This window comes from Panthera leo, chromosome B3 (assembly GCF_018350215.1).
Source record: "Panthera leo isolate Ple1 chromosome B3, P.leo_Ple1_pat1.1, whole genome shotgun sequence".
NCBI classification, from domain to species: domain Eukaryota; kingdom Metazoa; phylum Chordata; class Mammalia; order Carnivora; family Felidae; genus Panthera; species Panthera leo.
Genome location: NC_056684.1, coordinates 60505988 through 60528595, shown reverse-complemented (window position 1 = coordinate 60528595; position 22608 = coordinate 60505988). Strand labels below are relative to the sequence as shown.

Sequence of the window (22608 nt, the reverse complement as noted above, 5' to 3'; positions counted from 1 at the left end):
ATGCTTTCATTTTCACTGCCCAATCTCCCCCACTGATTTGTTTGATTCTGATGAAATGTTTGAAAATTTGCTAGGTTCTCTCCTCTCTCCATCCCATTCTTAGTGGGAAGAAAATAAAATCTGCAGGAAGAGCTTCCACTTAAAAACATATGCACACACACCTCCAAAAACTCAAAAAGCTGTAAATGTCTATCCCTTTGTCACGCGCAAGTATACGTACGCAGCACGACATAATTAGCACGACATAATTAAAGAATGGCTGTTGACATGTATAATAAAAGGGCTACTATAATTGTTGACTATTACTATTGACCGTGCCCTGTGTTTAAGTGCCTCAAACATTTCTTCACATGAACTGCACAACACTGCTGAGGGAATATTGTTAATTTCAAAAGAATACAAGGATACACAGGAGCAAACTCATTTATTCACCAAATATTTATCACTGCTTATTATATGCCAAGTACAGACTTAGACACTGAAGGGATAAGTGTGAAAATATTCAGTCTTGCCCTCTCAGAGTCAGAGATAATCAAGTGGTCAAACTAGAACTCAGATCCTGACGTTTTTGACATCAAAGCACTGTAACCATCTAGTGCATTCAGATTTCTCATTATATACAATTCATTTGTCAAAGAGTACAACTCAATAACCTATTCTTACTTTAAGTTATCTACTACAGTGTGACAAACAGGGATGTGATTCAAAATACATCCCTTAAATGACAATTTTATTGAAGATGACCATCATTTCCTTCCTATCTCTACAAATGCTTCACTTGGAGGATGGCTTTACATGTGACGTCCTTCTACCTACACCTGATTGGCCACTAATTACAATGAACACTTACATAGCTGAAAGCTGAATCAAGTTAGTGACATAATAAACAATGAAAAAATCCATGAACAATATACAACACCTACTCAAATCCCTATGCATCCCTTTGTTCAATTTTTCCTTATATGAGATTTACATGTGCCAAATTCCCTTTTCTTGAGCTAAATTTAAGTCCCTCTGTTTCTTGCAACCATTCTGACCAAAACACCATTCACTGAAATAGGTCATCCTGATATAAAAATTAATTCTATATTCTATTTCAGTTATAAAAATATTATCATTCAAAACTTGTTTTAACATGACTTGATTGTCTAAAACACTTCACAAATCTTTTCCTAAATTTACATCTGAAATCCTCTCCCATCCTGCTCCAAGGAATGAATGCAAATAGTGTGACAACTGAGCTTTCAAAATAACTAGGAAAGATCCATGGGCACGGGATTAGAGTAATAGCCCCAAACGCATACTTGCTCAGTTATCAAGCTTCTATTTAGTTCTTCTATATTAACTATGTTATATTTTCTAAAGAAGAAGGAGGAAAGAATTTTTTTTAAAAAGATTTGGCAGTTGAACAAATTTAGAAAACACTGAAAACAACAAATTTATTATTATTTTTTTTAGTATTTCTTAACTCCAGGGCTTCTCAGCCTTTCATAAATTAATGAGCATCAGAATGCTCAGGGATGCAGTATACAGCTTTTCCCCATACTTAGGACATTTAGGTTCTTTTTCTTCTCCACAGTATATTTGGAGAAATTAGGGTTATGCTAGTTTGGGAGACTAGAAGAAAGCACTGCTTCAACATAAGTTATTCATAATCTATCTAAAACCAGCAGAGTTATTCCTTTCAACTAACCCATTCTGCTAATTTCTTAGACCACGTTAACTTTTTTTTTTTTTAATATTTATTTATTTTTGAGAAAGAGAGAGAGAGAACACATGTGAGGGGAGGGGCAGAGAGAGAGAGGGAGACAGAATCCTAAGCAGGTTCCATACTGTCAGCACGGAACCCGAGGTGGGGCTTGAACCCACGAAGCTCGATATCATGACCTGAGCCTAAATCAAAAGTTGGAGGTTCAAATGACTGAGCCACCCAGGCACCACAACACATTAATCTGAACACTTAAATCACACATTCCCTCACTTAAAAACCTATGATTGACAGGGCACCTGGATGGCTCAGTCGGTTAGACATCCACCTTAGGCTCAGGTCAGGATCTCATGGTTCGTGAGTTCAAGCCCCACATCGGGCTCTCAACTGTCAGCTCAGAGCCCGCTTCAGAAATTGTGACCTCCCTCCCCCCCATCCCCTGCTCATGCTCGCTCACTCTCTCTCTCTCAAAAACAAACATTAAAAAAAAAAAAAGAAACCTATCATTGGCATTTCCTAAGGCAGGAGTAGGTAATCAATCACAGCTCTTAATTTAACTTCATTATGATCCATGGAAAAATATAAAGAGACAAAACCGTTTTAAACTAGAGTAGAAGAAACGTCCAAAGACTTAAAATGGCAAAATTATGAGATATCACAAGATAGGGCTCCTACACCATGAAAGTCTGAAACCATGAAAGTCTGACACCTGAGTGTCTGCCTATCCTTCTCACATCTTCTCTAGTTCCCATCTCCCTCCAATCTGAAAGGAGCCATAAGGAATTTCTATTTATTACAAATTAGCATAAACCTTGGTCAAAAAAATTTTAAACTAGAAGAACAGTTCTTTTACTTTTGTAAAAGATATCAGCCATATTATTAAACATGATTTCAGAATCCCAACTGGGTGCCTGGGTGGCTCAGTTGGTTAAGTGTCAGACTCTTGATTTTGGCTCAGGTCACAATCTCGTGGGTTCATGAGTTCAAGCCCCGTGTGGGGCTCCATGTGCTGATGGCATGGAGCCTGCTTGGGATTCTCCACCTCTGTCTCTGCCCCTCTCCCACTTGCATTTTCTCTAAGTAAATAAACTTTAAAACAATATTAATGAACAAACGAATAAATAAACTCCTAACCGATTTTTCCATCACTAACAGAAATCCCAAACAGGAAAAACAAACAAACAAACAAAAAACATTTCTTTACCCGAGCCTACTGGATGGATCATAATCAAACCCCTCAGCCTGGCATTCAACACGGTTTATAACTATCTGCATTTAAATTACAAATTATATTGCAGTCCCACTATTCCCAAAACAAAACTGTTTTAATCAGATAAGCCTTCTGATAGACTCCTAGAACTGTTACACTCCATTCTACCTCTTCACTTTTGTACATGTTGTTATTCCACCTAAAATATCTTTCTCTTTTATTTCTTTAAACCATCTTTCTCCCAAACATCTTTCTAGGTTCACTCAAACTTCTCTGGCTAACTTAGCTCATGATAATCTTCCCAGTTCTCTGAATTTTCAGTGACAATCCAGGACATCTTAAAAGCTTAGAGGGGTGCCTGGGTGGCTCAGTCGGTTAAGTGTCCGACTTCAGCTCCGGTCATAATCTCTCAGTTCTTGAGTTTGAGCCCTGCGTCAGGCTCTGTGCTGACAGCTCAGAGCGTGAAGCCTGCTTTGGATTCTGTGTCTGCCTCTCTCTCTACCCCTCCCCTGCTCGTGCTCTGGTCTCTCTCTCTCTCAGAACTAAATAACATTAAAAAAATTAAAAAAAAAAAAAGCTTAGAGAAAAATCTCTCAGCATTCTAGCTAGCAGCACTACTTAAAAACCAAACGACACAGTCAAGAAAAAGCAAAAAGTGAGACAAATTGCAGTCAATTTCCCTAAGGTACAAGTTCTTTTCAGTTCTGAAAGATGTGTTTTTTCTCTGAGCAACACTCCCACCTTGTGGACATCTAGGGTATTGCTAACACCATTTTCGATGTGCTGCACTTTTCACAAGCATGGGCAGAAGCAGAATGCGGGTACAGACAACAAATGCTGTATCCTTAGCTCCTCAGATAATAGTATAACTTCAAATAAATTGAATTTTAAGGCATCTTCTCTGTAACTAGTTACTGACTAAATTAGTAACTATTTATTATTGATTTTTGAGTATCTTCAAATTCTGGGTAGAGATTTAATAATGCAGTTATTGGCTTCATGAGGCAGCAAAAAAGAAACCAGTGGAATGAGACTATGGTTTAAGAAACAAGACACCATTAAAAGCTTTCACCTATCTACAAATTCCACGTGATGTCTCTGGGGAAAAAAAAAAATCAGTCACAAAAGCCTCGGATTCTCCCTCTTCTATTTATTACCTTTTTTGAGGTGTACACAATGTGGCACAATATGCATTTTCGTTCTCGTACCATAGTGACCAGATCTGAAGCACTCAACGTCACACCTGCAATGAGGAAGTAACAATTAGCAACCTTTTTCTCCCCAGATGTCCTGTTAGATTCACCTCAACGCAAGCTAAAAGTACAAGTCTTGCGTCTCCCTCACCTCCACCCTGCTCTTCCCAGTCTTCCCACGCTGGTAAATGAAAATTCGAACTTTGGAAGTCATCCTCGATCCCTCTTTCTCACCCCATATCCACCCTCATCAGCAAATCCTGCCACTCCCATATGCTGAAATGCATCCCAAACCCACCCCAGCCTCACTACTTAGCAGGTCTGTCATCTCACATGGCACTAGCCTACTGACCTGAGTCTCTAGCTCCACTCGTGTCCTCTCATAGTCCATTCTCAAAACAGGAGCCAAAGATTCTCACAACAGGATTCTTTTAAAATTTAAGTCAGATCACTTAACTACTCTGCACAAAATCTTCCAACAGATTCCCATCTCACTCACAGGACATCCAGTCCCTTGCCATTGGCCACAATATCTGCTTCTCTCAATCTAACTCCATGCCCCACCACACTGCCCTTCTTGCTAGTCCTGGATCACACCAAGGATTCTCCTACCTTAGAGTTTCTATATGTCCTATTCTCTCTGCCTGGAATATGCTTCCTTAAGATGTCCTTATGGCTCTCATAGCTCATTCTCTCAAGTATCTAAAATGTTGCTTCATCAGGGAGGCGTTACCTGACCTATACAATTCTATATCTTTTGCTCCCCATTCCTTCTTCCTGTTAATCTGCTTATTTTATTTTTTTGCTGCAAAAGCTTTATTGTTTTCATTTGGTCCACGGTTCGGGAGAGGGCTCCATGGCAGTTAAAAAGCTGCCTAGAGGCTGCAGGGAGAGGCTCAGGCAGAAGCCTGATACCAAGGGGATGCCAGAGGGGCCCTCAGAGGGCCCCAGAGGCTCTCAGTCATGCTTGAGGGTGAGCCTTTGGAAGAGATACCTGCCCAGCCCAGCCTGGGGACCAGCCAGCTTGCAGAGGTTTGTCAGGTGGTTGCCCATCTCCTTGATGGTTTCACCTGCTCATCAAGTACATGCCTCTCCAAGAAATCACAGAGATGAGGGTCTGCATGGGCAAAGCCCAAGGCATGCAGATACAAAAAGGCCTGGTTCAGTTTCTTCTCCAAGACCATAGTGTCTCCCCTAGTGTCCAAGGTTTCACCCCACCCATCTTGGGACAGCTTCTGCATATTGTGTTAGAGGGTGCGGCCACCCACTAGTTTTTGCATCTTGAGGAGACAGTGGGCACCCCCACACTTCTCCTCAGTTAACTTGTAGAAGTGCCAGAGTCACAACATCATGGTTGATATATAAGCCCAGAGAGAAGTAGGTGTAGGAAACCTGCAGATACAGGTTGACCAGGAGGTTGACAGCAGCTACCACCTCAGGGGAATAATTCTGACAAATCCAGGAGCTCATGTTTGGCAATAAGGAACTAATCTTAAAAACAAAACCAAAAACCACAGCGTTAGCTGGTCTCAGAGGCAAGGGATAGCTTAGAAGATGGATCTGAAGGTTGCAACTGGAAAAGAGGTTGGAGAGTGGTAGAAGGCTGGTAGAAGGCTAGAAGAAGGGGTATCCCTGGGTCTGATACATCCAAATACTGTTGAAGGAAGAGGCAGATCCATGGAACTACTGGGTATGCTACCTGATTTTTATATTTTTAATAGCACTGTGGTAGGCTGTTTCTGTAGAGGGCCACAGCATTATCTCCCACCCTGTGTATTCTTTTGCAATTTAATCTTATCACCACCACCCATCGAAGGTGTGGTTCATTTTCCCTTCCCCAGCCACAGGCTGTGGGAAGCCCAAGCCACAAGGAGAGGACAAGGGGAAAAGAAATGAGGCCCAGCTGAGCACCCAATGACCAGCACCATCTGACAGCCATGTTGGGTGAATGAGCCATGTCAGGTAAGCTGCCAATGAGGGTCCCCAAGTAAGATGACTTAAAGAATCATGCAGATGAGCCTTTTCAACCCTCAGAATGTTAAGAGACAGTAAGATATTTCTTTTAAGCCAGGAAATTTTGGGCTAGCTTGTTAAACAGCAAAAGACATCTGAGGCAAGTATCTCTTACTACCCGAAATAGCATATATTTATTTTTAATTCTTAATTCTATTTCCAGGGACTTTGTATATTTTGTTCACTAGTATAGATCTAGCACTTAAAACCATGTTTGCCATAATGCAGGCATCCCATAAGCATTTGTAGAACTGTTCCAAATGGAACTATCTTTGGTTACCAAATGTGAGATAGAGCTGAGTAAATACTGAGGTTTGGATTAAAACCAGGTTTATTTTACAATCCTCTAGCGCTAGCATATTTTTCTCTTATGTCCCTTCAAAGATGCCTTACATGAGAATTTAATTTCACTTCCCAAGCATCACTGTTTTTCCTTCCACACATGAAACACCAGGCTCTAACAGACATATCTGCTTCCTTGCCTGGATTCACTCCTTAGGGACCTTAAAATTGTGAAGTAATGAAGTTATAAACTACCCTAATTTAATCTATAACTCCTAGACATTAAGCCTCCTAAATGCCTTCGTCCTATATTTAAAAAATTGTTGAGTCTGCAAAGGTCACCATATATTTCATCAGATTTTAGGGAGGAATTTATGTGCTAAAGCAGTGGTGTCTGCAAATTTTTGAATTTGCAAAACTCCTCAACATCACTTTGTAAATGTCAAAAATCTACTGTTTACTAACAGCTCACATGCATACAGTGATAGATCCAAATATCTCAGCAAGTAAGTAGTAAAAAAAAATATGCTTAGACAAAATTTGGTACTGTTCAAAAGTTCAGCATTCCAACAGCATGGAAATTTTCCCAGAGCTCTAATTTACCTTGAAATTGTCACCTTAAAAAGAACAGCTGTATAATATCCTCCTAACAGGTCCCAGCACCCTCTCTCAAACTACTCTCAGGTATTCCTATACTTTCCCAATTCCTTACACTGCAGCAGAAGTAATCTCTTTAAAATACAAACCTGTTCATAATATTCTCTTTTCTCCCTATACTGTGTTTTGGAAAATTTCAAACACAAAAATGCTGAAAGGTTCTCAAAGTGAACATCCCACATCCAGGTTCCCATATATCCCTATATCTATTACCTAGATTCTGCCATATAACATTTTACTATATTTGCTGTATCAGAAAGATCACTTAATCGTAACGTATTATGATTTGTTAATATTTTGCTCAGAATCATACGGGGCTCTATGTACATAAGGCATGTTTCTGTAATTTTCTTTTAAATCTGTAACATCTTTATCTGGTTTTAGTTATTAGGGTAATGATGCACTAGTGAAATGAGTTTGGAAGCAATTCCCTTCTATTTTCTGGAAGTTTAAGATTGATGTTATTTCTTAATTTTTTTTAATGTTTATTTTTGGGAGAGAGACAGAGTACAAGCAGAGGAGGGGCAGAGAGAGAGGGAGACACAGAATCTGAAGCAGGCTCCAGGCTCCCTGCTGTCAGCATAGAGACTGACACGGGGCTTGAACCCAAAAACTGTGAGATCGTGACCTGAGCCGAAGTCGGACACTTAACCAACTGAGCCACCAAGATGCCCCTATTTCTTCTTTAAATACTTCACAGAATTCAGGGTGCCTGGATGGCTGAGTCAGTTGAGCATCAGACTTGATCTCAGCTCGGATCTTAATCTCAGGATCATGAGTTCAAGCCCCGCATTGGGCTCTGCACGGTGGTGAAGCCTACTTAAAAAACAAAAACAAGGGGCGCCTGGGTGGCTCAGTCGGTTAAGCGTCCGACTTCGGCTCAGGTCACGATCTCGCGGTCTGTGAGTTCGAGCCCCGCGTCGGGCTCTGGGCTGATGGCTCAGAGCCTGGAGCCTGTTTCACATTCTGTGTCTCCCTCTCTCTCTGCCCCTCCCCCGTTCATGCTCTGTCTCTCTCTGTCTCAAAAAAAATAAATAAACGTTTAAAAAAAAAACAAAAACAAACAAACAAAAAGTACTTGATAGAACTCATCAGTGAAACCATTATGGCCCTGAGTTTTCTTTACGGAAGTTGTTTTTTTTTTTTTTTTTTATCATTATCCCGTTTCTTTAATATGAGTTTATTCAGATTTTGTTTCAACTTGTGACAGCTTTAGTATGTTGATATGTTCAAGAAACTGCACAGTTATATTGTCAAATTTTTTGGCGTAAGGTTGTTTATAATATCCCCTTATTGTTCTACAGGATCTGTAGTGATAAATCCCTTGCATTCCTGATATTAGTAATTTGTGTTGTTTTTATTAGTGTATCTATGGGTTTATCAACATTATTAATCTTTTCAAAGAACTTCTGGCTTTGTAATGTTGTCTATTGTTTGCCTTTTTCTATTTCACTGATTGCGTCTGTTGTCTTTATCATTTCTCTCCTCCTGCCTACTTTGGATTTACCTTGCTCTTTGTTTACTAGCTCCATAAGGTAGAATTTTAGGTCACTATCTTTAGACCTCCTTTTTCTAAAATAAGTGTTTAAAGTTATAAACTTCCCTCTAAGCATGCCATTAACTGCATCCTACAAATTTTTAAAGCACTTTTTAATAAACTATGTCTATCAGAATAGTTTTAGATTTACAGAGAAATTGCAAAAATAGCAAAGCACCCCTATATACCACTCCTAGTTTCCTGTATTATTTATACCTTGCATTAGTATAATAGTTTGTCATAATTAATAAGCCAATATTGATAATTATTAATTTAACTCCATATTTTATTTCCATATATTTTTTAAAAAAGCTTATTTATTTTTGAGAGAGAGTGCATGCAAGGGGGGTAGAAGCAGAGAGACAGAGAGAGAAAGAGAGAGAGAGAAGCCCAAGCGGGCTTCACACTGTCAGTGCAGAGCTCGATGTAGGGCTTGAACTCATGAACTATGAGATCATGACTTGAGCTGAAGTCAGACACTTAACCAACTCAGCCACCCAGGCACCTCAACGAGATTTTTTACCTAATATCCTTTTTCTCTTCCAGGATTTCAACCAGGATACCACATTACATTTGGTCATGATGCCTCCTCAGGCTCCTCTTGGCTATTACCATTATCCCACAAATTTTGATGCTGTATTTTCACCATCCAGTTCAAATCACTATCTCTCTTGTGATTTCTTCATTGATATAGGTTTAGAAGTTTAACTGAATTTTCAAATATTTGTGGGATATTTTAGTCATCTTGATTTCTACTTTAATCCCATCATGGTCAAAGAATATATTCTATATTAATTCAATCCTTTCGAATTTATCGAGACATGATTTACAACCTGGCATCTGGTTTATAAATACACTTGGGGAAAAGAAATGTATTCTGTAGTAGTTGGGTGCAGATCTATACTGATTTTTTTGTTTCTTTAGCTATCAGTTATTGAGAAAAATGTTAAAGTCTCTATGATTGTTACCCATTTTTAAAATTTTTTTTTAGTTTATTTTGAGAGAGAGTGAGTATGAGCAGGGGAGGGGCAGAGAGGTGAGAGAGAGAATCCCAAGCAAGCTCTGCACTGTCAGCACAGAGCCTGACATTGGGCTCAATCTTATGAACTGCGAGATCATGACCTGAGCCAAAACCAAGAGTTGGATACTTAATGAGCCACCCAGGCACCCCTTCTTTTCCTTAACTGTATCAATTTTTGCTTGATGTATTATGAAGCTCTGGTGTTTGGCACGTATGTGTTTATGATAATGTCATGAATTGACATTTTTATCATTATGAAAAGACCCCCTTAACTCTGGCAACACACTTAATTTTTTTTTTAAGCTCATTTATTTTGAAAGAGACAGCAAGCAGGGTAGAGGCAGAGAAAGATGTGGGAGAGAGAGGGAGAGAGAGGGAGAGAGAGGGAGAGAGAGGGAGAGAGAGGGAGAGAGAGGGGAAGAGAGAGGGAGAGAGACAGGGAGAGAGACAGGGAGAGAGACAGGGAGAGAGACAGGGAGAGAGACAGGGAGAGAGAGAGGGAGAGAGAGAGAAACTCGAGCAGACTCCACACCCCCAAAACAGAACCTGATGTGGGGCCTGAACCCACGAACTGTGAGATCATAACCTAGGCCAAAATCAAGAGTCAGACGCTCACCCGAGTGAGCCACCCAGGTGTCCCAACACACTTTATCTTGAACTCTACTTTATCTGACATGAACATAGCCATTCTAGCCTTCTTATGCTTACTGACTGAAACACACATCTTTTTTCCATGCATTTACTTTTAGCCAATCTGTTATTTCTGTTAGGCTGTCTTCTTTTGGATTATTCACTTTAATTTTTCTACTAGCTTTTTAGCAGTGCTTCTTCACATTTTCTCTACCATGAGTGCTCCAGGAACTACAAAATACACCCTATCATTTTACCCTGTACTCTGTGTTAATAATTTGCCACTTCAGGGGCACCTGGGTGGCTCATTCAGTTAAGCGTCTGACTTCGACTCAGGTCACGATCTCACGGTTCATGAGTCCGAGGCCCACATTGGGCTCTGTGCTGGCAGCTCAGAGCCTGGGGCCTGCTTCAGATTCTGTGTGTGTCTCTCTCTCTGCTCGTCCCTTGCTCACACTCTCTCCCTCTAAAAACAAATAAATATTAAAAAAAACTTTTTTTAGTGGGATTGCAAGTTGGTGCAACCACTCTGGAAAACAGTATGGAGGTTCCTCAAAAAACTAAATAGAACTACCCTACAACCCAGCAAATGCACTACTAGGCATTTATCCATGGAATACAGGTGTGCTGTTTCAAAGGGACACACGCACCCCCATGTTGATAGCAGCACTATCAACAATAGCCAAAGTATGGAAAGAGCCCAAATGTCCATCAATGGATGAATGGATAAAGAAGATGTTGTATATATATACAACGGAGTATTACTTGGCAATCAAAAAGAATGAAATCTTGCCATTTGCAACTACGTGGATGGAACTGGAGGGTATTATGCTAAGTGAAATTAGCCAGAGAAAGACAAAAATCATATGACTTCACTCATATGAGGACTTTAAGAGACAAAACAGATGAACATAAGGGAAGGGAAACAAAAATAATATAACAACAGGGAGGGGGACAAAACAGAAGAGATTCATAAATACGGAGAACTGAGGGTTACAGGAGGGGTTGTGGGGGGGGGGATGGGCTAGATGGGTAAGGGGCATTAAGGAATCTACTCCTGAAATCATTGTTGCACTATATGCTAATTTGGATGTAAATTTTAAAAAATAAAATTTAAAAAAAAGGGTTACATAAAAAAAAATAATAATAATTTGCCACTTCAAGTACATTTTACAAACCTTATAGCCATATAGGTCAATTTACCCCAACTCCCATTCCATGCTTTATGGTGTATGTTTTATATCTATATGATGTGATGATCTCCACAAGATGATGCATCTTTATTAAACAGTTGTATGTTGTTTTAAGAAATTAAAAGGACAAGATTTGTATTTATCCACTTATTTACTTTTTCTGATGTTCTTCACTCCCTGATGAAGAGTCAAGTTTCCACCTGGTATCATTTCCCTTTAGAGCAAACTTTAGCATTTCTTGTAGTGCAATCTGCTAGTAATGAATTCTCTTGGTTTTCTTTTAACTGACATTATTTTTATTTCACTTTCATTCTTGAATGCTATACTACTGAATCTGTAATTCTGGATTGTCAAGTTTTTCTTTCAGCATTTTAAAGATTTTCTATGCTTTCTGGCCTTCATGATTATCCTCCTGTATATAACATGTTTTCTTTGGCTGCTTTCTGGATTTTTCCTTTTATTTTTGGCTTTCAACAGTTTGACTGTGAGGTACCTAGTCATGGTTTTCTTCATTGTTAAACTTATGGTTTGCATGGTTTTGTCTTTATCCTTCTTAGGGTGTGCTGAGCTTACAGAATCTGTCAATTTATGCCTTTCACTAACTTTGGGACGTTTTCAGCCCTTACATTTTCAAGTATTTTTTCTTCTTCCCCATTCTTTTACCTCTCCTTCTGGCACTCCAATGTAGTATGTTGGTTTTTTTATATTGCCCACAGGTCCTTGAGGATCTCTTCCTTTTTCTCTTTTACTCTTCTTCTGCTCTTTATACTGAGTAATTTCTATTGATCTTTAATTTCATGGATTCTCTCCTCAGGCGTCTCCATTCTGCTTTTAGCCCAACCAGTTTATTTCCAGTTTCGTATATTTCAACATTAGAATATCCATTTGATTATTTAATACTCATTTTTTAAAAATATTTTTGAGAGAGAGCATGTACAAGTGGGGAAGGGCCAGAGAAAGGGGGAGACAGAGGATCTAAAGTGGGCTCTGTGCTGACAGCAGAGAGCCTGATGTCGGGCTCAAACTTAAACCGTGAGATCATGACCTGAGCTGAAGTCAGACACAGCCCACTGAGCCACCCATGTCCCCTAATACTCATTCTTTACGAGTATATTTTCCTGTGCATCATTTTCCTTTTCTTTACTAATACATATTTTTCAAAAGTTTCAAATCCTTTCCTGCTAATTCCAACATTTGAGTATTTTAAGACTAAGATAGTCTTTTAACTTGAGAATAGGTTACATTTCCCTGATCCTCTGTATGTGTAATTTTGGAATATATGCTGGATGTTATAAATGTTATATTGTGGAGACTCTGAATTCCTTTATATTCCTCTGAAGAGTGCCAATTTTTTTTTAAATTTTTTAATGTTTATTTTTGAAAGAGAGAGTGTGTGTGCGCGCACGCGAGCGGGGGAGGGGCAGAAAGAGAAGGAAACACAGAATCTGACACAGGCTCTAGGCTCTGAGCTATCAGCAGGAGCCTGACGTGGAGCTCCAACTCACAAACCGTGAGTTCATGACCAGAGCCGAAGTCTGACGCTTAACCAACTGAGCCACCCAGGTGCCCCAAGAGTGATTTTTTTTTTAATTTATTTTTGTTTTAGTAGGTATGTAAATTGGTTGACTCAAACTGCAAAATCTGTTTCTTAGGTAGATGAAATCTCAATTCAGTTCTTTCACCCTTAGCTGAACTTCTTAGAGTCTGTTCTACACATGCATAGTTCCACACTCTGTCAAGGTTTCAGTAGAGTTCATTCACAAGAGTTTGAGGCTTCTCTATTTTCCAGGATTCTCCTTTTACTTCCCAATAGGTGTGTTTGCCTAGAGCCTTATCTTTTGGTTCTTCAGGCCAAAGACACTAGAAGTTTAACATCAGAAATTTAACCACCCTACCTGGCACAGACTGGAGCCATGAAAATGGGAAATCATGTGCATCAGTTCCTCAAGTGTTAATTCCCTTCCAGAATCTGTTTGCTTTGGGTAACTCTCCAGTGATTTTAGTTGCTTTATGTACTTCTGATTTAATAACTGTTATCTGCAGGAAGGTCTGCCAGTAGGAGCTTACTAAGCCATGATCAGAACTAGACACATGCTTACACTTTTCAGAGCCTTCAACCTGATTGAATGGCTCCAGGCAATGTTCAAGCAGGTGAGGGTGATCAAAGAAGATATGCTCTCCTCAGTCTTGTGATGGAGTGGGAGGCCCTAGGTCTAGTGACAAATCTGCTAGGGTCTAGGATGATTCTTGAATGGCATATGTCTTTCATGAAATGGCTCAGGATTCTAGTCTACTTCCATTTCACCTCAACCTAAACATTCACTTCTATGATTCCTTCAACCATACGCTGAAAAAGCCAAGACCATACACTCTAAGTTTATTTGTTTACTTATTTTGAGAGAGAGAGACAGAGAGAGAGAGCGCGCGAGCAGGGGAGGGGCAGAAAGAGAGGAAGAGAGAGAATTCCAAGCAGAGCCCCATGCAGGACTCAAACTCATGAACTGTGAGACCATGACCTGAGGCGAAGTTGAATGCTTAACCGACTGAGCCACCCAGGCGCCCCAAGACCATAAGCTCTTATGTTTTATGCCTCAGTTCCTTACTTTTAAAAGCCCCTTGGGGCACCTGGGTGTCTCAGTCGGTTGAGCGTCTGACTTCAGCTCGCGTCCGACTTCAGCTCGCGTCACGATCTTGCGGTCCGTGAGTTTAAGCCCCATGTCAGGCTCTGTGCTGACAGTTCGGAGCCTGGAGCCTGTTTCAGATTCTGTGTCTCCCTCTTTCTCTCTCCTCCCCCGCTCATGCTCTGTCTCTCTCGTCTCAAAAATAAATAAACGTTAAAAAAAAATTTTTTTTTTAATTAAAAATAAATAAATAAATAAAAGCCCCTTGGCCTGGGTGGCTCAGTCAGTTAACTGTCTGTCTTTGGCCTAGGTCATGATCTTGTTCTTCCCAAGTTCGAACCCCATGTCAGGCTCTGTGCTGATAGCTTAGAGCCCGGAGCCTGTTTTGGATTCTGTGACTCCCTCTCTCTCTCTGCCCCTCCCCCACTCACATTCTGTCTCTCTCTCTCTCTCTCAAAAATAAACATTAAAAATATGTAAATAAAAAATAAAAAAGCCCTTCAATGCATCCAAGTATTTAAGATCAAAAACCAAAATACTTAACAAAGTCCTCCAAAGAGCTGTTTCATATGCTGGTCCCTCTCCCTGGAATGTTTTTATTCCTTTCCATCTAGGTAACTATTAATCCTTCAAATCTCACTCCAAATGTCATTCGCCTGGGGAAGCACTCCCTGATCTCTCAGATTAGGCCATACTCCCTCATACACACTTCTCTCCTAAAATCCTGTACCTCCTTCCTACCACTTATCACAACTGTGACTATTTCTGAGGCAGACAGTAGAGCAGCAGTTCTCAACCATATCAGACACAATACCCTCTTTTTTTTCCCTAAAATGTTACGGGAATTTTCATTCATCCATAAATATGAGACATGATTATAACAATCCCCAGTACGGGGCGCCTGGGTGGCTCAGTTGGTTAAGTGTCTAACTTCAGCTCAGGTCATGATCTTGCGGTTCGTGAGTTCGAGCCCCACATCGGGCTCTGTGCTGACAGCTCAGAGTCTGGAGCTGCTTCAAATTCTGTGTGTATTTCTCTCTCTGCCCCTCCTTTTCATGCTCTGCCTCTCTCTCTCACAAATAAATAAGAAAACATAAAAAAAAAAAAAGAGAAACAATCCTCAGTATGCTCTTCAAGCAGCTGTCCGAAAGGTCACCATGGAATTTTTCTTTCAAGGTATTTATACCTTTTTATTATAAATATTTTATAATAGCTCCTATTCTTAGTGAAATTCAGAGCGACTGTAACTTACACATGTCAAATTTTAAATATCAATATAAGGGCACCTGGGTGGCTCAGTTGGTTAAGTGTCCAACTTCATCTCAGGTCATTTTCTCACAGTTCATGAGTTCCAGCTCTGGATCAGACTCTGTGCTGTAAGCATGGAACCTATTTCAGATTCTCTCCCCTCCACCCCAGCCCGCCACCTCCCCTGCTGGTACCCTCTCTCTCTCTCTCAAAAATAAATAAAACATTTTTTTTTAAAAATTTAAAAAATAAAATAATATTTATTTCAACATGTAAATGCTTGGGCATGACTATATTAGATGAAGACTATGAGTGTGAAAACTGCAAATACAGACTGACAAAAGCATGTTATATCGATGAAAATACCAGGAACGTGATACGATTTTCCAAAATAGTGACCAACTCTTTGTAAACTCTGAAATAAAGAAAGTACAGGGGCGCCTGGGTGGCTCAGTCGGTTAAGCGGCCGACTTTGGCTCAGGTCATGATCTCGCGGTCCGTGAGTTCGAACCCCACGTTGGGCTCTGTGCTGACAGCTTAGAGACTGGAGCCTGTTTCAGATTCTGTGTCTCCCTCTCTCTGATCCTCCCCTGTTCATGCTCTGTCTCTCTCTGTCTCAAAAATAAACGTTAAAAAAAAAAATTAAAAAAAAAGAAAATACAATCTCTTGATTTACACAGTAACTGTGCTCTATGCAAAAACAAAACAGAACAAAAAATAATTCATGTGTAAAACAAATTAGTTCTAAGTTCATGTGATCAGAAACAGATTTTTCACCTACATGAACATCCTCTGGGCCACTTGAAAGTGATGTAAAATGTACAACAGGTTTTTACTGTATAGGGTAGGGATGTTCTTTACATTGCAGGATGTCTAACATCCGGATCTTTATCCAGTAAAGTCAGTGTCATCCTCTCAATGATTTTGAAACTAAAAATACCCCCCAAATTTCCAAACCTCCCTAGGAGATGATCTCAAACTCATTAAAAACCACTACATTAGGGTAAAGGAAGATAGCAAGATCTCTATAACCAGACTGCTTGTGTTTGAAACCTAGCTCTATCACTTACTAGCTGTGTGTGATCTCGACCAAGTAGTTTAACCTTTTTGTGCTTCAGTTTCTACATTCATAAAACAAAAATATTATCAGAATCAATGTCATAGAGCTGTTATGAGGAATAAATTAGAAAATCCATATTAAGTGTCTGGCACCAAGTTGGTACCAAATCTTTGCTATAGTCATTAGTATAATTATTCGCTTAATGACTGTCTCTCCCAATAGACAGTAAACTCCATTACAGCTAGCAGGAATGTCTGTTGTGTTCATTATTTTATTCCTATGACCTGGCACACCATCTGGTATAGAGTAAGTACTCAATATTGAATAAATGAATGAATAAAAGTTAGCAAAGGTGTTTGGATATAAACAATAAAAACTGGAGCATAACCTTCAACAGTATTATTTTAGGTTATGTTACTAAGATACTTCTATACATAAATGTCAAAATTTACCCTAATGACATACATACATATGTAGAATTTATCTAGAGGGATACCCAAGAAACTAGTAATAGGTTTTGACTCTGGGAAAAAAACTGAGGGCATGGGGGTTGGAAATTCATTTTTCACTATAGACCTTTTTGTTCTTTTCAAAAAATTAAGCAATATATATGTATCATTGTTAATTTTTTTAAATTTTCTTTCTACTCACATATTTTTTAATTTTTTTAATGTTTATTTATCTTTGACAGAGAGAGAGACAGAGAGACAGAGCATGAGTGGAGGAGGGGCAGAGAGAGAGGGAGACACAAAATCTGAAGCAGGCTCCAGGCTCTGAGCTGTCAGCACAGAGCTTGACGCGGGGCCCAAATCCATGGACAGCGAGATCATGACCTGAGCCAAAGTCAGACCCTCAACCGACTGAGCCACCCAGGCACCCCTAACTCATATATTTTTTTAAACCTAGAAGACCTAAGGCACAAGAACTAAGACTGCATAATGCTTCTTTGTACAAAACTTTTTTGAAACTCCAGAAATCTGGCACAAAAACAGACACATAGACCAATGGAATAGAATAGAAACCCCAGAATTAAACCCACAAACATATGGCCAACTAATCTTTGACAAAGCAGGAAAGAACATCCAATGGAAAAAAGACAGTCTCTTTAACAAATGGTGCTGGGAGAACTGGACAGCAACATCCAGAAGTTTAAAACTAGACCACTTTCTCACACCATTCACAAAAATAAACTCAAAATGGATAAAGGACCTGAATGTGAGACAGGAAACCATCAAAACCCTAGAGGAGAAAGCAGGAAAAGACCTCTCTGACCTCAGCCGTAGCAATCTCTTACTCGACACATCCCCAAAGGCAAGGGAATTAAAAGCAAAAATGAATTACTGGGACCTTATGAAGATAAAAAGCTTCTGCACAGCAAAGGAAACAACCAACAAAACTAAAAGGCAACCAACAGAATGGGAAAAGATATTTGCACATGACATATCGGACAAAGGGCTAGTATCCAAAATCTATAAAGAGCTCACCAAACTCCACACCCAAAAAACAAATAACCCAGTGAAGAAATGGGCAGAAAACATGAATAGACACTTCTCTAAAGAAGACATCCGGATGGCCAACAGGCACATGAAAAGATGTTCAACGTCGCTCCTTATCAGGGAAATACAAATCAAAACCACACTCAGATATCACCTCACGCCAGTCAGAGTGGCCAAAATGAACAAATCAGGAGACTATAGATGCTGCAGAGGATGTGGAGAAACGGGAACCCTCTTGCACTGTTGGTGGGAATGCAAATAGGTGCAGCCGCTCTGGAAAACAGTGTGGAGGTTCCTCAGAAAATTAAAAATAGACCTACCCTATGACCCAGCAACAGCACTGCTAGGAATTTACCCAAGGGATACAGGAGTACTGATGCATAGGGGCACTTGTACCCCAATGTTTATAGCAGCACTCTCAACAATAGCCAAATTATGGAAAGAGCCTAAATGTCTATCAACTGATGAATGGATAAAGAAATTGTGGTTTATATACACAATGGAGTACTACGTGGCAATGAGAAAGAATGAAATATGGCCCTTTGTAGCAACGTGGATGGAACTGGAGAGTGTGATGCTAAGTGAAATAAGCCATACAGGGAAAGACAGATACCATATGGTTTCACTCTTATGTGGATCCTGAGAAACTTAACAGAAACCCATGGGGGAGGGGAAGGGAAAAAAAAAAAAAAAAAGAGGTTAGAGGGGGAGAGAGCCAAAGCATAAGAGACTTAAAAACTGAGAACAAACTGAGGGTTGATGAGGGGTGGGAGGGAGGGGAGGGTGGGGGATGGGTATTGAGGAGGGCACCTGCTGGGATGAGCACTGGGTGTTGTATGGAAACCAATTTGACAATAAATTTCATATATTGAAAAAATTAAAAAAAAATTAAAAAACAGAAACTCCAGAAATCATCAAGAAGTTTGACTTGCACATATATTTTGAACTTTCAGAATGTTCATCACACTAAAGAGACCTATCGCAGTTTACTGATACTCCAAAAAAGTCTAATATAATTAGAAACTGATTACCTATCCAAAAAGACATAAAGGGACAAGTAACATAACTACTAGGAGTAATAATAATTTTATATTTATATACCAGTTTATAGTTTACAAAATCTGGTGGAAAAGCATGACCTCTGAAGTAGACAAAAAATAGGTTTACTACCCCAAGTAAATTTTAATCTTTCTGAACTTCAAATTCCTTTTCTATAAAATGAGATACTACCACCTAGTAATCAGGGATTCAGTTTAAAAAAGAAGAAGCAATTTCTGGCTGTGAGCTTTTCTTTCTAAAGGTAATTATTTACATTTTCAATAGGTAACATGTTTCAAATTTTTAAAATAGAAATGGGCGTACAGCTGGTTTCAATGGAGAACTCCAATTTACCACCTGAACCCACTAATCAATCACTATCTATCACCCACTACTATCACTAATAGCAGAAAAACTAGAGTATAGAGCATAGCCTATGATATTGTACCCAAAGTGTTTAACCTGAAACCAATCAAGCATTTACCTTACCTTTGTTAGCAGTGACAAGCTAAGTGATATCACTAGGAATCAATCAGTTAAATTCAGATCATTGACAGGGTCTCTTCAACAAGTTATGATGAAAAAGAAAAAAAAAGTTAACTGTTCTAGATTTGAAAAGATTTCAAGAGACATAAAAGCCAAATGCAATGCACAAACTTTTATTGGAATTAGGATCAAAAACAGTAAAAAAGAAGAAATAAGTGGGGGGCAATTTGGGGAAATTTTTTAATTTAATTTTCTAAATTTTTTTTTTTTTTTTTTTTTTTTTTGGTAATCTCTACACCCAACGTGGGGGTTGAACTCACAGCCCTGAGATCAAGAGTTGCATGGTCTTCCCACTGAGCCAGCCAGGTGCCCCAAATTTGGGGAAATTTTAATAAAGATTAGGTTTTAGATAATATACAAGAATTAGTTGTTTTGTGTGATTATGCTATTGAGTTATGCAGGAAAATGTTCTTTTTATTAGAGACATGTATTAAAGTGTGTAGGGGTGAAATGTCAGGAATAAAAGCAAATAGCAATGTAACAGCAGATTTGAAAAAGAATGACCAATTTACATGGGTTCAATATAGTATTTTCTCTACTTTTCTGGATGTTTAAAAGTTTTCATAAGAAATTCTTAAAAACTTATACAGAAAATAATTCCCTTCCCACTCCTGTTTCTCAGCCACTTCAACTTCCAGTCACTGTCACCAGTTTCTTCTGAATTCTTCCAGAGATATTCTAGGTATATATATACACAAATAACCACAGTTTAAACACACACACACACACACACACACACACACACACACACACAGATGGTTGCGAAACCTTTTTTTCACTTTTTTTTTCACTTAATGTATCTTGGTTATTACTCAGTATTAGCACACAGAGAGCTGGCTCATTCTTACAAAGGCATACTTTACTTAACCAGTCCTCTACTGATGAACACTTAGGAACTCTAATTTCTTGATAGTCTCTTTCAGATTAGAAGAGGAAAAAAACCCAACTGACTATAAGGTTTCAATTGGAGACAGCACATTTCAATGTGCAGTTGGAAGTATTCCTACACAACTTGTCTGCCTACATGTTATTTACTGGATACACAAATTAATCCTAAACTTCCCACTATGATGTTTGAATTAGGAAATGGATAACATGTATATTTCTCACAGAGCCATTCCTGGCCCCAGAACCAATTCATCTAGCATCTACCATTATTCTTTCCTTTTCTTGTACAGAAGCCTCTTATACAGCAGACTACATGTGCTGTGCTCTAAGCTAGATAAATAATTACTATTTGCAGTTTTTCCTTTTTAGATTATCTTTTTTATCAAAGCAACTGATTATGAACTAACTTGACCAGATTCCTTTACACCCTCTTACCACCTTCCAACCCATGCTGAAGTTCTCTTCAAAAACTACCTCGTACCTTTATTTTTCTTTAATTTTTTAAAATGTTTATTTATTTTTGAGAGAGAGACAGAGTGTGAGCTGGGGAAGGGGCAGAGACAGGGAGACAGAATCCAAAGCCCTGGGGCTGAGCTGTCAGCACAGAGCCTGATGCGGGGATCGAACTCAGGAGCTGAGACTATGACCTCAGCCGACGTCAGACTCTCAACTAACTGAGACACCCAGGTGCCCCTCTAGTACCTTTAAAAGCACATACCATTCTCTAGACTCAGGAGTTAACTCTAGAAACTATAACTGTAATGTAGTTGCTTCCCAAAAGTGCTTAGAATATCTAACTTGGTGTAACAGGAAAAAGAGGAGACTTGGCATATGTGAATTTCACCACTTACCCTAGCTAGTTTAGCTTGAGCAAATTACAGTCAAGCCCTTAGGTACCTCATCAGAAATATGCTTCAAAAATCCACTTGCCATTACAGTATCTCATCAATTTTTTGTGACACACCGGAGTGTACAATGCAGCAGATGCTAAATAAGTCCTAACTGAATCTAAATATTTCATGGATTCATTCACAACCAAACTCGAGAACAGGGCTTAGAACACATTTTAAGATTTCCCATGGCGTTTGGAATACTATTAGGCTTTTAGGAAGTGCTCACAAGTTATTTCGGCTTAGCTAAATTTGATATAAACCATTATGGTAGATAAAGCACCCATTTGCTAGGTAAGAGAAGAACTTCCCTTAACTCGGATGGTCCTAAGTTGCTAAGAGCCATGGAAATCTCAAACTTCCCAATAAAATGGCTTAGGCTGACTCTTAAAGATGATTAAATTGAACAGACTCAAAGCATCTGAGTGCAAAGCATCTCCTCCCATAATTATGCACCGAGATTCAGACTAAATACTAGCTTGACACGTAGTAAGCGCTCCATAAATCGTAGCTATTATTAAGACGCATCCCAAACGGAGAGAAGACGGAAGGAGGAAAAAGAACGGAGGCTGTCAGTCACAAGAGGTCGAAAGGTGTCCCTGGCCTGTGACCCGGAGGCCTTTAAGCACCTGGGTCTGCGGGATCCCTGAGGAACCGGGGACCGAAGGAGGTCAGCGGCCTCCCCTAAAGGTCAAGGTTCTTGCAGGCACGTTTCCTGCCGGGGCTGGAAGTAGAGTCGGAACGCCCCCGCGAGAATCTGTATCCCGAAGCCAGAAGCACCGCCTGCCCGTAAACCGCGCGGGCTCCGGGAGAAGGGGGTTGCCCCTGTGCCGCAGCCTGCACGAGCAAAAACCCGGCCACGTCCTGCAGCCCCAAACCTTAGGCGCGGACCACCGGGACCCTCCCGTTCCGAAACGCCTCAACGCAGCCCGACCCTCGATACTCACACTCACAGCCGACCCCTCCTACTCCATCAGGCCGCCAAGATCCCGGCGAGGGGACTCCCTGAGGCCCCCCCACTCAGTTTTGGGTCCGGCGGCCCACTCCGGACCCCCTCCCCGCCGGGCACCGCCGCCGCCGCCGCCAGCGCGCAGGCGCACACCGCCACCGTCACGCTCCCCCTTTTTTTTTTCCCTTTGCTGTCCGCCTTTCTCAATAATCTAGCTTTATTTGAACACATGAGAGCGAACAACGGACACAGGGGAAAGAAGCTTTACGCAAAAAGAAAGATCAAAGGCCGGCAGGCAAGCTTGAGGAAGTTACTCTGCTGCACTGAACTCAGTTGTGACCAACCTTCGTTCCTTTTTCTTTCTCTTTGTTCTTCCCCGGCCTTCCTTTTGCTTCTACTCTCTTCCTAAATCCCCAGCATTCCCTTTA

At 40.0% G+C, this 22608-nt stretch overlaps 1 protein-coding gene and 1 pseudogene across 7 annotated transcripts in view; both read right to left on the bottom strand.

Moving 5' to 3' along the window:
* The window catches only part of ZNF106 (zinc finger protein 106), a 62019-nt gene that overhangs the window by 37619 nt on the left and 1792 nt on the right, over positions 1–22608 (bottom strand). For 6 of the 7 annotated variants that reach the window (XR_006203618.1, XM_042942263.1, XM_042942266.1 and 3 more), the window contains exons 1-2: positions 22179–22312; positions 4076–4161 (exon numbers count right to left, since the gene is read on the bottom strand). Coding sequence is in view for 6 of the 7 variants with exons in the window: in XM_042942263.1 (XP_042798197.1) it covers positions 4076–4129 (54 nt within the window). In the remaining variant the exon portion in view is untranslated. Of the gene's footprint in view, positions 1–4075; positions 4162–22178; positions 22313–22608 lie in introns of those variants that run through there. The other variant, XM_042942264.1, reaches the window with a different exon arrangement.
* On the bottom strand, positions 4888–5581 carry LOC122222149 (annotated as a pseudogene).